The sequence below is a fragment of the Pongo abelii genome, chromosome 6 (genome assembly GCF_028885655.2).
Source record: "Pongo abelii isolate AG06213 chromosome 6, NHGRI_mPonAbe1-v2.0_pri, whole genome shotgun sequence".
Classification (NCBI taxonomy): Eukaryota; Metazoa; Chordata; class Mammalia; order Primates; family Hominidae; genus Pongo; species Pongo abelii.
In genome coordinates this window covers 119302110-119314299 of record NC_071991.2, presented here as the reverse complement: position 1 = coordinate 119314299, position 12190 = coordinate 119302110, and the positions used below count along the sequence as shown (strand labels likewise).

Sequence of the window (12190 nt, the reverse complement as noted above, 5' to 3'; positions counted from 1 at the left end):
AAATAAATAAATAAATAAATAAAAAATAATAAATAAAGCTCCCCAAGCTGATATGAATGTGGAAAGTAACTAATTCCTTTCCATGGGGGTGTGTCAGAGAGAAGTGCTTATGTCACATTACTCTCAGATTTAATAATTCATTTTATAATTAAATAGAATTAGTTTACAACTTATTGTAGAATAAAAGTATGAAAATTAAAATCATCTAAAATAGCATACTCTGATCTTATTTTAAAAGCAGTGTACTAAAAATGTATTATGCAAACAGAATTGCCCCCACCCATAAAAGGCATCCTGTAGAGTATGAAATATTGACAATAAATAAAAATTGTTTTGTCTATTTTGGAGAGAATTAAATTAAAAACCAAAATGTGTTAAATAATTGTTTGAAATAATAAATAAAATTATACTTCAGAAACTGGAGACTGATTTGTTGAATGTTTTGATTTTAAAAATGATGATGTACCATTTTACCAAATTTCTATCTTTCTATAATTTTTGTTTTACTTTTAGAGCAAGCAAACCACCACACCTCAGTCTGTCCTTCTGATCCATAACTAACCTGCCTCTGAAACGTGGAACACTTCTGAGTTCTCGCTAGTAACAGATGGTGTTGGGGACTGTGGGAATCCAGGAGATATTTCTGAGTCACCTGCTGCCAGGATCCCATCAGCATCTTTTTCATTAGTGTCTGCAAAACTGAAATCTGTGGAAGTCTCATTCTCATTAAGGCTATCTGAGGTACCTTGCCCTGATCCACTTTCTTCATCACTTGTCAGAACTGCCCATGCTTTAGATTCAGGGCTGAGAGGAAGCAGAGCACTACCAGTCTGAATGTCATTTTCCTCTTTTCCATCACTCGGCTTTTGGGATAGCCCATTTGCTGATGGTGATTTACCAGGACTTCTGTCCATACCAGTTTGACTGTCTGAGGATACACTTGTGACTCTATTATCTTCTTCAGAATTCTCAGATAGTGAATATGAGATTGGATTATTCTCATCCATAAGCCTGTTTTCGTGGGTGTCTGAATCATTCATTACCTTCTCCTGCGATTCTCTATAGGATGAGCATGACATACACTTATGTATGGATAAGCCATCACTATCTCTGTCATCATCATCATCATCATCACCATCATCATCATCAGTGTCACCATCTTCACCACCACCCACTAAATCGGCCTCAGATTTGGCACTATGACTCAGCTCAGAAGTTGCCTTAGAAGGAAACAGCAACTTGGTTGAGGTTACAGAACCATCTCTGTTGGGAGAAACAGCTGTAATGGCAACATGCCCATTTCCTATAGGAACAGAATGATCGGTAGATACAAATGTATCAGAAGCAACTGTTGGAATACCAGCAAATACCTTATCAGTAACAGAACTTTTGGTGGAGGTTAAAATTTCATCAGAATGTATAAACTTATTTATTAGTGTATTTAATGGTTCATCAATTGATAAAACAGGTGTAGCAAATGCATGCCTTCCTTTTGGGGGATGGGCCTGGTTAATCTCCAAATTGGCCGTTTGGAACAACTCATCATTACTGTACAAAGAAGGTACCACTTGGTGGGAACTTTCACTTTTAAACAAAACTGGTTCATATTTCTCACTTGCATAGGAAATGGTCAAACCTTGAAGTGAAGCAGAGTGCATATGAGAAGTAGGTGACACATCAAAAACTGGTACAGATGTAGAGTGCAGCATGTTTTCACTTGAAGCAGAATTTGATACAATGAGATGCAACATTGTAGAACTAATTTTATCAACTTTGGGGGTTTCAACCAATATTGGATCACTAGGCACAGCTGGAAGAACAGTTTTAAGCAAGGTGTCAACGTCAGAAGCCTGAAAGGAAGGTTGTAGCAATACTTCAGTACTAAAAGAAGCTGAGGTCTCATAAAATAAGAGCTGAGTTGAAGGAGATAACATTTCACTAGAAGCAGGGTCAGAGAATGCTGGCTCTGAGTTTGCACTAAGCACAGGTTTAAGCGAAGTGTCACCAGATGCTTGAGAGACAGTATGTGTAGGTTGAACTGGAAAGTTATTTTCTGGAACTTGACTAATCTCGTGATCAAAAACCTTAGTGGTTGTATGAGCAAGGGACCCTGGAAACATGCCCTTGGTGCTAGAAATGGAAACAGAGGTTTCTTGTAAAGATGCATTCAACTTATTTACATTATCATACATGTTGGGCATGACTGTAATTTCAGAAGGGTAAACCATCTCATTGAAAGAAGGAATTTGCAGTTCAGTCTCATTTCCATATATTATTTCACTTTTAGAAAGCGCCTTATTATCATCACCAAACACAGATGTTGTATATGTAAATTCAGCTACAGAAACAGGTGAAGAAATGTTAAGGGCTGTCAGCCCATCTGTGTCAGGTAAAAGAAATTCACTATCAGAAGAGGCTCCAGACCATTCCCCATCACCAGAGAGGGCATGAGTAGGCTGCAGTAATGATGCAGTTGGGGTTATTAACGAAGACTTAGGTATTGGTATATGGCTAGGGCCGCTAAATAAGGAACCCTGATAAGTTACACCCACAGAATCATGCACAGGTATTGCAGAACTGTAAGAAACAGTGAAGATGTGTTGGGAGCCCTCGTTATCAGACAAGGCATAAGAAGGTTCAGGCCCTGAAGAACGTGCATGCATCATGGCATCACTGCTGGGTGGTTCAACTTGAGAAAACATAAGCGTTTTATAAAAAACACCAGATTCACTACCAAATTCCAGTGTCTCTGAAGCAGCGTGAGTAGTGGACAGCACATCAGAATACTGAGCAAGGCTGGGCTCTAACAGCAAATCACCCCCAGCCACTGGCAGAGAAGCATGCAAGGGCACCTTATCACTCTCAGTAGCTGAAGTAACTTGTGGAAGGATTTGAGAAACTGTATGCAGATGGCGAAACAATTCACTACTGAAGGAAGCAGAGGAAAATGGAAGCAAAGGTGCACCATCATAGGAGGACAGGATGGATTCAAATGACACATCGACACTGGGAAATACAGGCGTAGCATGCAAGGCCGAATCACTACTTGAAGCAGCAGGGGTAGTGTTGAGGATCTGATTGTCAAGCAACAAAGGGGTGACTAGAGGAAAGACTTCACTACTGTAGGAAGGTTGAAGAGGTGTCTCACCATTGTATACCGGTTGGGTTGTCTGCGAGTGTACCACGTTGACCGTGGAGACCAAATCCTGTTGTCTGGAGGATGGGGTAGAAGCATGAGGTGTTACCTCAGTTGGGAAGTAGGCAAAGGTAGAATAATGTGGCATTTCCAGATCTGTAACTGAGGGACCCTGTGACATCACCGGGCCTGCAGAAAAGGACTTGGTTGTCTTCTCAGATTCATCAACACGTATCTCAGTGTAATTAGTCTGAAGAAAGCTCTCTCTGCCTGATCCAACATCGGGCTGTGCTGTTACATCTGTAGAGCTAGGAAACCACACATTTCCCTCCACAGAAGGATCCTTTAGTGATTCTTCTGAACCTGATGAAGTTGAATCTTCGGAAGCATTTCTAGCAGATTCCGGTATAAGGACATCATATGTGATTGTCTCTGGGTTTTCGGAGGAAAATATATACCCTTGGGATATGTTCTCAGAGATGAATGGGATAGCAGAAGTTGCGGGACTGGAGCCTGAAGAATCTTCAGCTCCAGTATCAAGCTTGAAACTGGTCAGTAAACTCTCCTCCTCATATTCTGTTATAGAAACTGTATTTAAGGATTCTGCAGTCCCCGACAAGTTCATATGTGGAGATCTAAGAACAGTTTTAGAGTCATCATTTAAAGAGGCTGAAGTACCTTCCACAGTGTGAGATGGCAGTTCAGTCACAGTCTGAGAAGTCAAGGAAATATCTTTTTCTGTGGCTAATTTAGTGACTGGTTGGGAAGTGGAATTTAAAGATGTGTTGGGAACATCACCCTTTCCAGAGAATTCACTTCCTCTTGTTGGGGATCGGTTAGTCTTGGCTTCATTGTATTTCATCCCTATGCGATTGTAGTGTGTTGTGGTAGAAATCTGGGGTTCCTTTTTCCTGATTTGGTTTGTAGCACTGTCTCTACCAGGATTCACGACAGCGCCTTCTTCAATGTCTTTTCCCTCTTCCTCCTCCTTTGAAAAGCAAACAAGATTTAATGAGTCATAAGGAAATAAGAGAAAAAGAAAATCTTCATATCTTACACTGCCAATCATCACTTGTGGTATCTTGGGAACTTCTTATCCTCACAGAACACCATTCTGTACAATGCATACCTGTAACCTACAACCTTTACCATCCGCTCTCCAGGGGAGTAATTAAATGTAATGAAAACACCTAATTTATGGCTGCCTTTATTTTAATGCTATAGAAAGAAGTGGTTAAATGAATAGATACCACATATTTAAAAGGAAGGCACACTGTAGTTATTTATTGACAGTGTTATTTAACATGGCATTTATTTTATTATTTTTATATTTCTTTGTTCATCGGGCATCAATGTAAATAGCCATTAGCTTATTGTAATAAGAATTGGCGATGAAACTATTTTAAAGACCAAAGTAGTTGAACATTCAGAATATTTAATTATATCTATTTAGAGCAAATCATAATTTTAAGGTCATAATAAGGGGAAGATTTAGAACTAAAAGAGGTGTTTGGTTTTCTTTTCCTTTTGTTTTTTAATATTTTCCACTTAAGACTTAGGCAGATATTTCAAAGGCAACTTGTCAAAATATGATTCTACTCCTAGATTTTTAATTTTGTGTTTCACTTGGAATCACCATTCAGGAGGCTGAATCTTCCATGCAATGACCCAGGAGGAGACTTCTAGTCTTCTGGCTAGAAGTTAACCAAGACCTATGCTTTAAGCATAATCTTCATTGCATGGAAGATTCAACCTCCTGAATGGTGATTCTAAGGGAAACACAAATTAAAAAACTAGGAGTAGAATCATATTTTGACAAGTTGCCTTTGAAATATCTGCCTAAGTCTTAAGTGGAAAATATTAAAAAACAAAAGGAAAAGAAAACCAAACACCTCTTTTAGTTCTAAATCTTCCCCTTATTATATCTTCCCCACATATATATGTATATATACGTATATATATACATATATATATACACGTGTATATATATATACGTATATATACATATGTGTATATATACGTATATATACATATGTGTATATATACATAAAACTGGGCATATTATATCTAATTATATACTTAGAAAACTCAATTGCCAAAGTTATCAAGTTTTTTTTTTTTTTTAGTTCATGCGGGACATGATTTTGTCAGTATTTTTGTACTCAACAGCTTGTTAGAATTGTCATTTATTTGATCATCTATTAGATATTTTAAGGCCATGTTCCTTAAAAGAAGAAAAAAATTACTGAGTACAGCCATTGAAAACTTGACCAATATCAGTAGAAAGAATCTGAATCTTAAGCCATGTGTGCTCATGAGCATGTGTCATACACATGGAAATCTGCACTGTATGAAACACACGATTCCAAGCTTAATGGCGGCCTCATTATTTACAGCTTAATTATTTGGCTAGTTGTATTTTCTGAAGCAAATGTGAAAACTTTAGGAAGTTAGTGCACTTGATCTGAATTATATTGAGTGCTAAAAATGGCTACTCTCTCAGATTCCCTTGACAAATTTCCTTACAAGAAGTCAGTATTCTCTATGAAGTTTTACATTCTGTGTGATACCTTGTTCACAAGGACCACCTGAGAGATTTTGCCAAATAATTTCCTAAATAAAATATTCCCATAATCTACAAACCTAAAAACTTAATGCAAAAGGAAATGAGAATAATTTGCCTTGACTTGCTTTTTTAGGGAAAATTGGTTGGTGCCAATTATTTCTTCTTTCCTTAGAAGTTCTCATAAATATTTGTTTTATAATTTGATCCAGAGTTTTGCTGGGGATCAATGTTAAGCTTGGCAGTGTGGAGTTTCTAAACTCTTCCTTGTTTTTGCAAACCTATATATTTGCCTAGTTTTCTGGTGTCACTCCACACTCCTTCTCTCTACCAAAACTCTGTTCAAACCTTCATTTTCCTATCCTTTCCTCCCATTCTCAGCAGATGGCCTTTCTGTTTTCAGGGAAAATAGAAGCCACCAGACAAAGACACGCTTCTTCTCAACATTAAAAACAGGGACCAACCAAGTTACCTCTGCCCCTCCTGTCCTGTTGTAACTAAAGAGTTGTTTTCCTTCCTTTCTAAAGCTAATTCACACTTCTGTGTTTTAGATCTAGTCCCTATCATGAACCTGGGAATTGAACATAATTGAGTAGTTCAGTCTATTTTGTGTTTCTGATTTGTTTTCTCAAATTCTCTAACAGATCATTCTCATCAGCTTAAATTAACTCCGATCTCTCCTATTTAAAGAGAACACAAAGGAAAACCTCTAATTCCCCTTCTAGTTGTCATTCTACTTCTCGTCTCTCCTTCACAGCAAAAGCTCCCCAAAGATATGTCATCCATTTTCTCTATATTATCTAACAATGTCTATTGACTTCCACAATAATATTACATTTCTTTCTCTTTGCTTATATTTCCACATAAACATCCTTTATCATATCCTCCAAGCAATGTAAATTTTCATAAAATTTTTATTATAACATAATGCCACACACCTCTTCTTGTTACATATTTGGGAAAAAACTATGCACACATCAGATACAGATGCGTTCTATAAACTTTATGAGGTTCAGAACCCCTCAGTACCCAGTGAGGGTGATTAGACCTTCATTAATCCTACCCTACCATATCTTGTTGATCTCTGTAAGGTCACATTGGCTGGGTCAACATTTTAAGAAGAACATATCATTCATGCCCTGTGATTACTTTATTCATATCTGACTACAAGTATTTTAACAAATACTCTTTCCTACAATTTCTTTATGGAGTTATTGTGACTCTTTCTTCCACTATAGTTTCGATCTGTGTCATATGTTATCCTTCACAACTTCATTTTAAAAAGTTAGTGTAAAGCCATGATCAGCTACAGATACTTTGTCTTGCAAAGTCATACATTTCTGTTTGGAGAGGATCTAAGAAATATCCTTCACACTCTTTATTTCTATATTCAGGGATTAAAAGTCATTACGAATATATTCCATGCATTTTCCAGCCTGTCATTCATTCCTGCATGAAGCAAAGGAAGTGAATAGTAGATTGGTTAAGCAGTGTTTTCATCCCATCTCATAATCATGCTACAGGAAGACAAATTATGACATGGGTCTCTTTCGATTTGACAATATATTATTAATACAATAGTTGATTTCAATAGCAAGAACTACAACCAATTTGCCAAGCCAAGCTTACCAATCACTGCTGCTGTATCCTTTATTTTAAATCCCCATCTGTGTGGTGGTAGCTGCCTCCCTGCCCCTTGGCAGTGCCAAGGATTCTTCCAGCTCAAAGAATTAGAGCTGCTGTTTCTTTGGGCACTACCACCATGGGTAAAGCCCCACAAACCAAATAAGCCTAATGTCATATATGTAAGTGGTGAGACCAGAGGCACCATGACAGGCATAGCTTTAGGGATCTCTATTGTAGAGTGTATGACAAAAATAAAAATATACCTCCATTATGTAAGTGGAATAAGCCAGGAACAGAAAGATAAACACTGCATGGTCTCACTCCTATGTGGAAGCTAAAAAAGTTGATCTAATAGAAGTAGAGTGTAGAATAGTGGTTATTAGAGGCTGAGAAATGTAGTGGGGAGGGGGCGACAGGCAGAGATTGGTTAAAGGATACAAAATTACAGCTAGATAGGAAGAATAAGTTCTAGTGTTTGATAGCACTGTAGGATGACTATAGTTAGCAATAATATATATTTTCAGATAGGTAGAAAAAAGGATCTCAAATGTTTCCAACACAGAAAAATGGTAAATGTTTGAGATAATGGATATGCAAACTACCCTGATTTGATCACTATATACCTCATAAATATATAGAAGTATAATATGTCCATTAAAAAATGGAAAATATTTAAAAATGTATGTAAGTCACATGTGTAGCCTATTCACACAGCTAAATATTATACTAAATACTATTATAGTTTTATGTCAAAATTTACTAGTAATTAACATTGGAAGATTTTAAATAACTTTTGTAGGCTTATGGTAAAAGTTGCCTTAGGGTTAATGGCAATAGAGAAGAAAAATAACTAAACGTGGATCTTGTAACTAAAGTAACTAAGCATGGATCATGAATCATGGTAATGGGAATTACTATGAAAAATAATTGATCATTCCTTGGTCCTTTCTAAAAAGTTTGTGATGTGTAATACATGTTATATGAGATGGAACTTAAACAGAATATCATTTAGTACATGGCACCAATTACTGAAAAAAGGGCTTACATCAGTATGTGAGACCAATTATTTGAATTAACAACTCAGCACAAATATAATTTCTTTTTTGACTTAATTCTGTTGATTACTTGTAGATATGTATATATATATATATATATATACACATATCTCCATATGCATGTGAACATGTATGTACATATACAAATAAAGATATTCTTAGCTGAAATCTGTAAACCCCTGTTAAAAGGTAGACTGGTCATTTTGGTAAAATAGTCCCTTGTAAGAGAGACTAGCCATAAGATACATAAAATATCAAGATAGTTTATACCTATGAAAGACCTAATTGTTATTTATTGCTAGATAACAGCACTAGTTATCACACTTTTATCAGCTCCTACACAATCAATACACATGTACACATTCGTATTATCATCAACAGTAACACCTGAACTGAATACATAATTTCAGTTATGATGAACAGCACATTAAGGCATATGACGAAATATAAAAGATATTAAACAATCGTTTTCTATTTAAAAAAAGTTAAAATTTATAGATAGTCTCAAATACCAATAAATTTTATCTATAAAAAGTATAGACTATTCGTAGTATAGGTGTCTATTGTCAGCACAATGTTCTTCGAGTAAATGAATATTTATCAACTTAAATAATAAACAATTTAAATGGGAAAATATATATATATACAATTTATATTTTGGGCCATATTTATCATTAGTCTATCAATCTTTGGTTATTTATATATAAACTGTAAAATGTTAAGAACTGGTTAAATATAATTTTAGTTTATTTATTTATTTATTTATTTATTTATTTATTTTTATTATTATTATTATTTTACTTTAGGTTTTATGGTACATGTGCGCAATGTGCAGGTAAGTTACATATGTATACATGTGCCATGCTGGTGTGCTGCACCCACTAACTCATCATCTAGCATTAGGTATACATAATTTTAGTTTTTCAGAAAAATTTGGAGACTAAAAAAATTCCAGTTTATAGCTGTAGTGCATAGCTATAATTATTTTTAAAATTCACTGTTTTTTTAATCACCATTTATATTTCTTGTTTTTTAGTACTATACCAATCAAAACATCTTTCAACTTCTTCATAAGAGAATCATGTATATAAATTATGTGACTATCTATATATAAAGCTTAGCAACTAACCCCACAAACAATGAATCATACACACGTTTTATTCATGTGGCAATACCTAACACCTAAGCAACAATTCAAAATAGACCACTTAATATTAAAACATTTGAATATAAAAATGACTATGATACCTTGATTATTTCTTCAGTTCCAATTAATTCAGGGAAAAGATCAAGTTCTACAAAATTAAAAACAAAATTATTAAAGTTTTTATTCAACTATTTCAGCCTTTGTAGATTTACCTTTGGGTGAAAGAGAAAAAATTAAAAAGAATAAAAAAGTTAATGTCAGCTTTGAAAATATAGACTTTCTCACAATAAAAACTCCAAATTTTAGTTTTCAACATTACTGAACACTACAACACAACACTACATGAGCTTATATGTAATCTACCCAAATCTTGATCTCTACCTCCCACTCCACTCCCTTCCCCATTCCCCCTGCCCCTTAGTCTGATTGAAGCTAAGAACAGAGAGGAGGTCGGTGAAACTGATAAAACTGGGTGTAAAGGAACGCAAATAATTTTTAATCAGTACAGAGTTATTTCATCCTTAGCAGGGCTGATAAAAGCATGGTTGGGGAAATGCCACGGATTTTCTGGAGAATTGGTAGAATTTATTTTTTTATTTAGCTATCTCTTCCTTAAGTTTCTATTTTGACTGAGGGACAAATAATTATTTTTACTCCTCATATCTGGCCTCATACCTATTTCTATACTGGGTGCTGCACCAGGTAAAACCAGCAGGTTCCAGCCTTGCTGTCAGCAAGAACTAACAGTGAATCTTGTGCATTCTCCCCAGGGAAACTCAGCTAATGCTGTCTACTTAAAGAATCTGATGACCAGGATCGTTCAAGTCTGTTTGTCCCAACAAATCAGAATCAACATATATCTCAGTTCTAAAACAGGACCTGTCAGGGAATGTCAGGAAAGACTAAGCTGGTTCTTTCTCTCCTAAGAAGGAATCTAGCCACTCTACCACGTTACCGAGGGGCCAGAGAAGAATCTTTAGTCTTGGTCTGAGCTGCCTGGGTCATTAAGAAGATTGTAGACAAAGTAACTGTGAGGTTTGAGCATTATTATAATGATGTTCTTCACACTCCCATGCCTTTATGGAATCTCAGGCTATCACCAAAATTTATGCTCTGCACCATCCTAATGCTGCTTATGTTCTATGTTTTATATCCTCAAAGGAAATGTATACTCTATAGAAATTTCAAGGTATAACTGAACCAACATTAAATGTTTATCATACCCAAGTCTGTTTTCCAATACAAAGTTTCTTGAGTTTATTTTTACCAAGACTCCTGGGTATTAATGTATTGAAAACCATAAAATGAGAATTCATGTAAAATCTGTTAAGCATGCCTAGCTCCCAAGAAGATTCGGATAAAGTTCATACCCTTGACAACTTAGCTGTTTCAAAATTACTTACCCTAAACAACTCCTGTAATTTAAAAAGGAAAGTACTCACTAGAAACAATCACAATCTCACTTTTAATTCTCACTTTTTTTCTTGTTAAAACTAACCATGAAGGACTTTGGAAATTTTATTTCGATCATTAGTGGTCTCCTTCTTCTATTTTTCTTCCTATGAAATCCTTTCGTCACCGCCTGTTCTTCATGCTCTTTATTCTTTATGTTTCCAAACTAAAGTGATTTCAATCATCTCAAACACTTGTGTCTTTGTAATCGCCATGCAAATTAATACATGTGAATTTAAAATTGAGATGCAACTAAACCGTGACAAATGACCTTTCACATGATTTTCTAAAAGCTATGACTAAAGAATTTCATGCATGTAAAAAATCTTCAAATTAAGCCCATTAGACAATACCTAGTTTTATTGAAAATAATTTGAAGCGTAGCCACTCTTTTTCATAGACTGTTGAAATATTTAATGCTCATAATGGCAAATCATAATCAAATACTTGTTAGTGGTACACATACTGTAGGTTTTTCCTCTGCTAAGAGGCTATGGAAAAAATATCAAAACTATTTTCCATTTGTTTCAACATGCTTAAGAAGGTGTTTAAAATTTTTTAAAAATGGTCTAACTCCACCTAACTTCATACTTTTAATGGGCAAATATAATTTTCTTATTTAATCGTAATAATGGTTGGGGAAGGGTATGTATAACTATCACATTGAGGATTTATTTCCCTTTTTCTTCAATATTTTTAGTGTGTATTGCATTAGACTTATTTTTATCATTTTACCAGAGCATTAACTAACTATAGGGATTATGGTTTCTATTCTAGTAAATTACAATACAGGGTTTTAATCCAATCACATCCCCTAAAGAATATTAATGACTTATAATTGGATTGCTGTTTACTGTAATAAAAGCAAGACTTTTTCTTTGGGCCTCCTTAGCTCTGGGGCAACATGTGTGGGCCTAGGCAGGTCTCTGAGCCTCCCTTCATTCCTTGGCGCTCTCATGGGTGAGCACCCCCAAGTGTTAGCACATTCATATTGCTGCGTATAAACCCACCTTGAAGGCTCCTTATTCTGATTTCCAACTGGACTGAGATCATTTGAACTGACTGAAATTCCCAGGAATACTTCAATACCTCTATTTCTTAGAATCCAGAAGTCTTTTGCTGAGTCTCTTCATAACAATTTTGAAATAAAATAATTTGGAAGATTGTTTCTATCTTCCTAAAGATTTTGAAGCCATAATTCTGGATCTGTG

The 12190-nt window shown here is 35.4% G+C and overlaps 1 protein-coding gene across 4 annotated transcripts in view; it reads right to left on the bottom strand.

Annotated features, from left to right (window-relative positions):
* The window catches only part of PTPRZ1 (protein tyrosine phosphatase receptor type Z1), a 187542-nt gene that overhangs the window by 48538 nt on the left and 126814 nt on the right, over window positions 1–12190 (bottom strand). For 2 of the 4 annotated variants that reach the window (XM_009243178.3, XM_054559718.1), the window contains exons 11-12: window positions 9629–9675; window positions 3149–4124 (exon numbers count right to left, since the gene is read on the bottom strand). In XM_009243178.3, the coding sequence (XP_009241453.3) occupies window positions 3149–4124; window positions 9629–9675 (1023 nt within the window). Of the gene's footprint in view, window positions 1–562; window positions 4125–9628; window positions 9676–12190 lie in introns of all 4 variants that reach the window. The other 2 variants (XM_002818377.4, XM_054559717.1) reach the window with 1 other exon arrangement.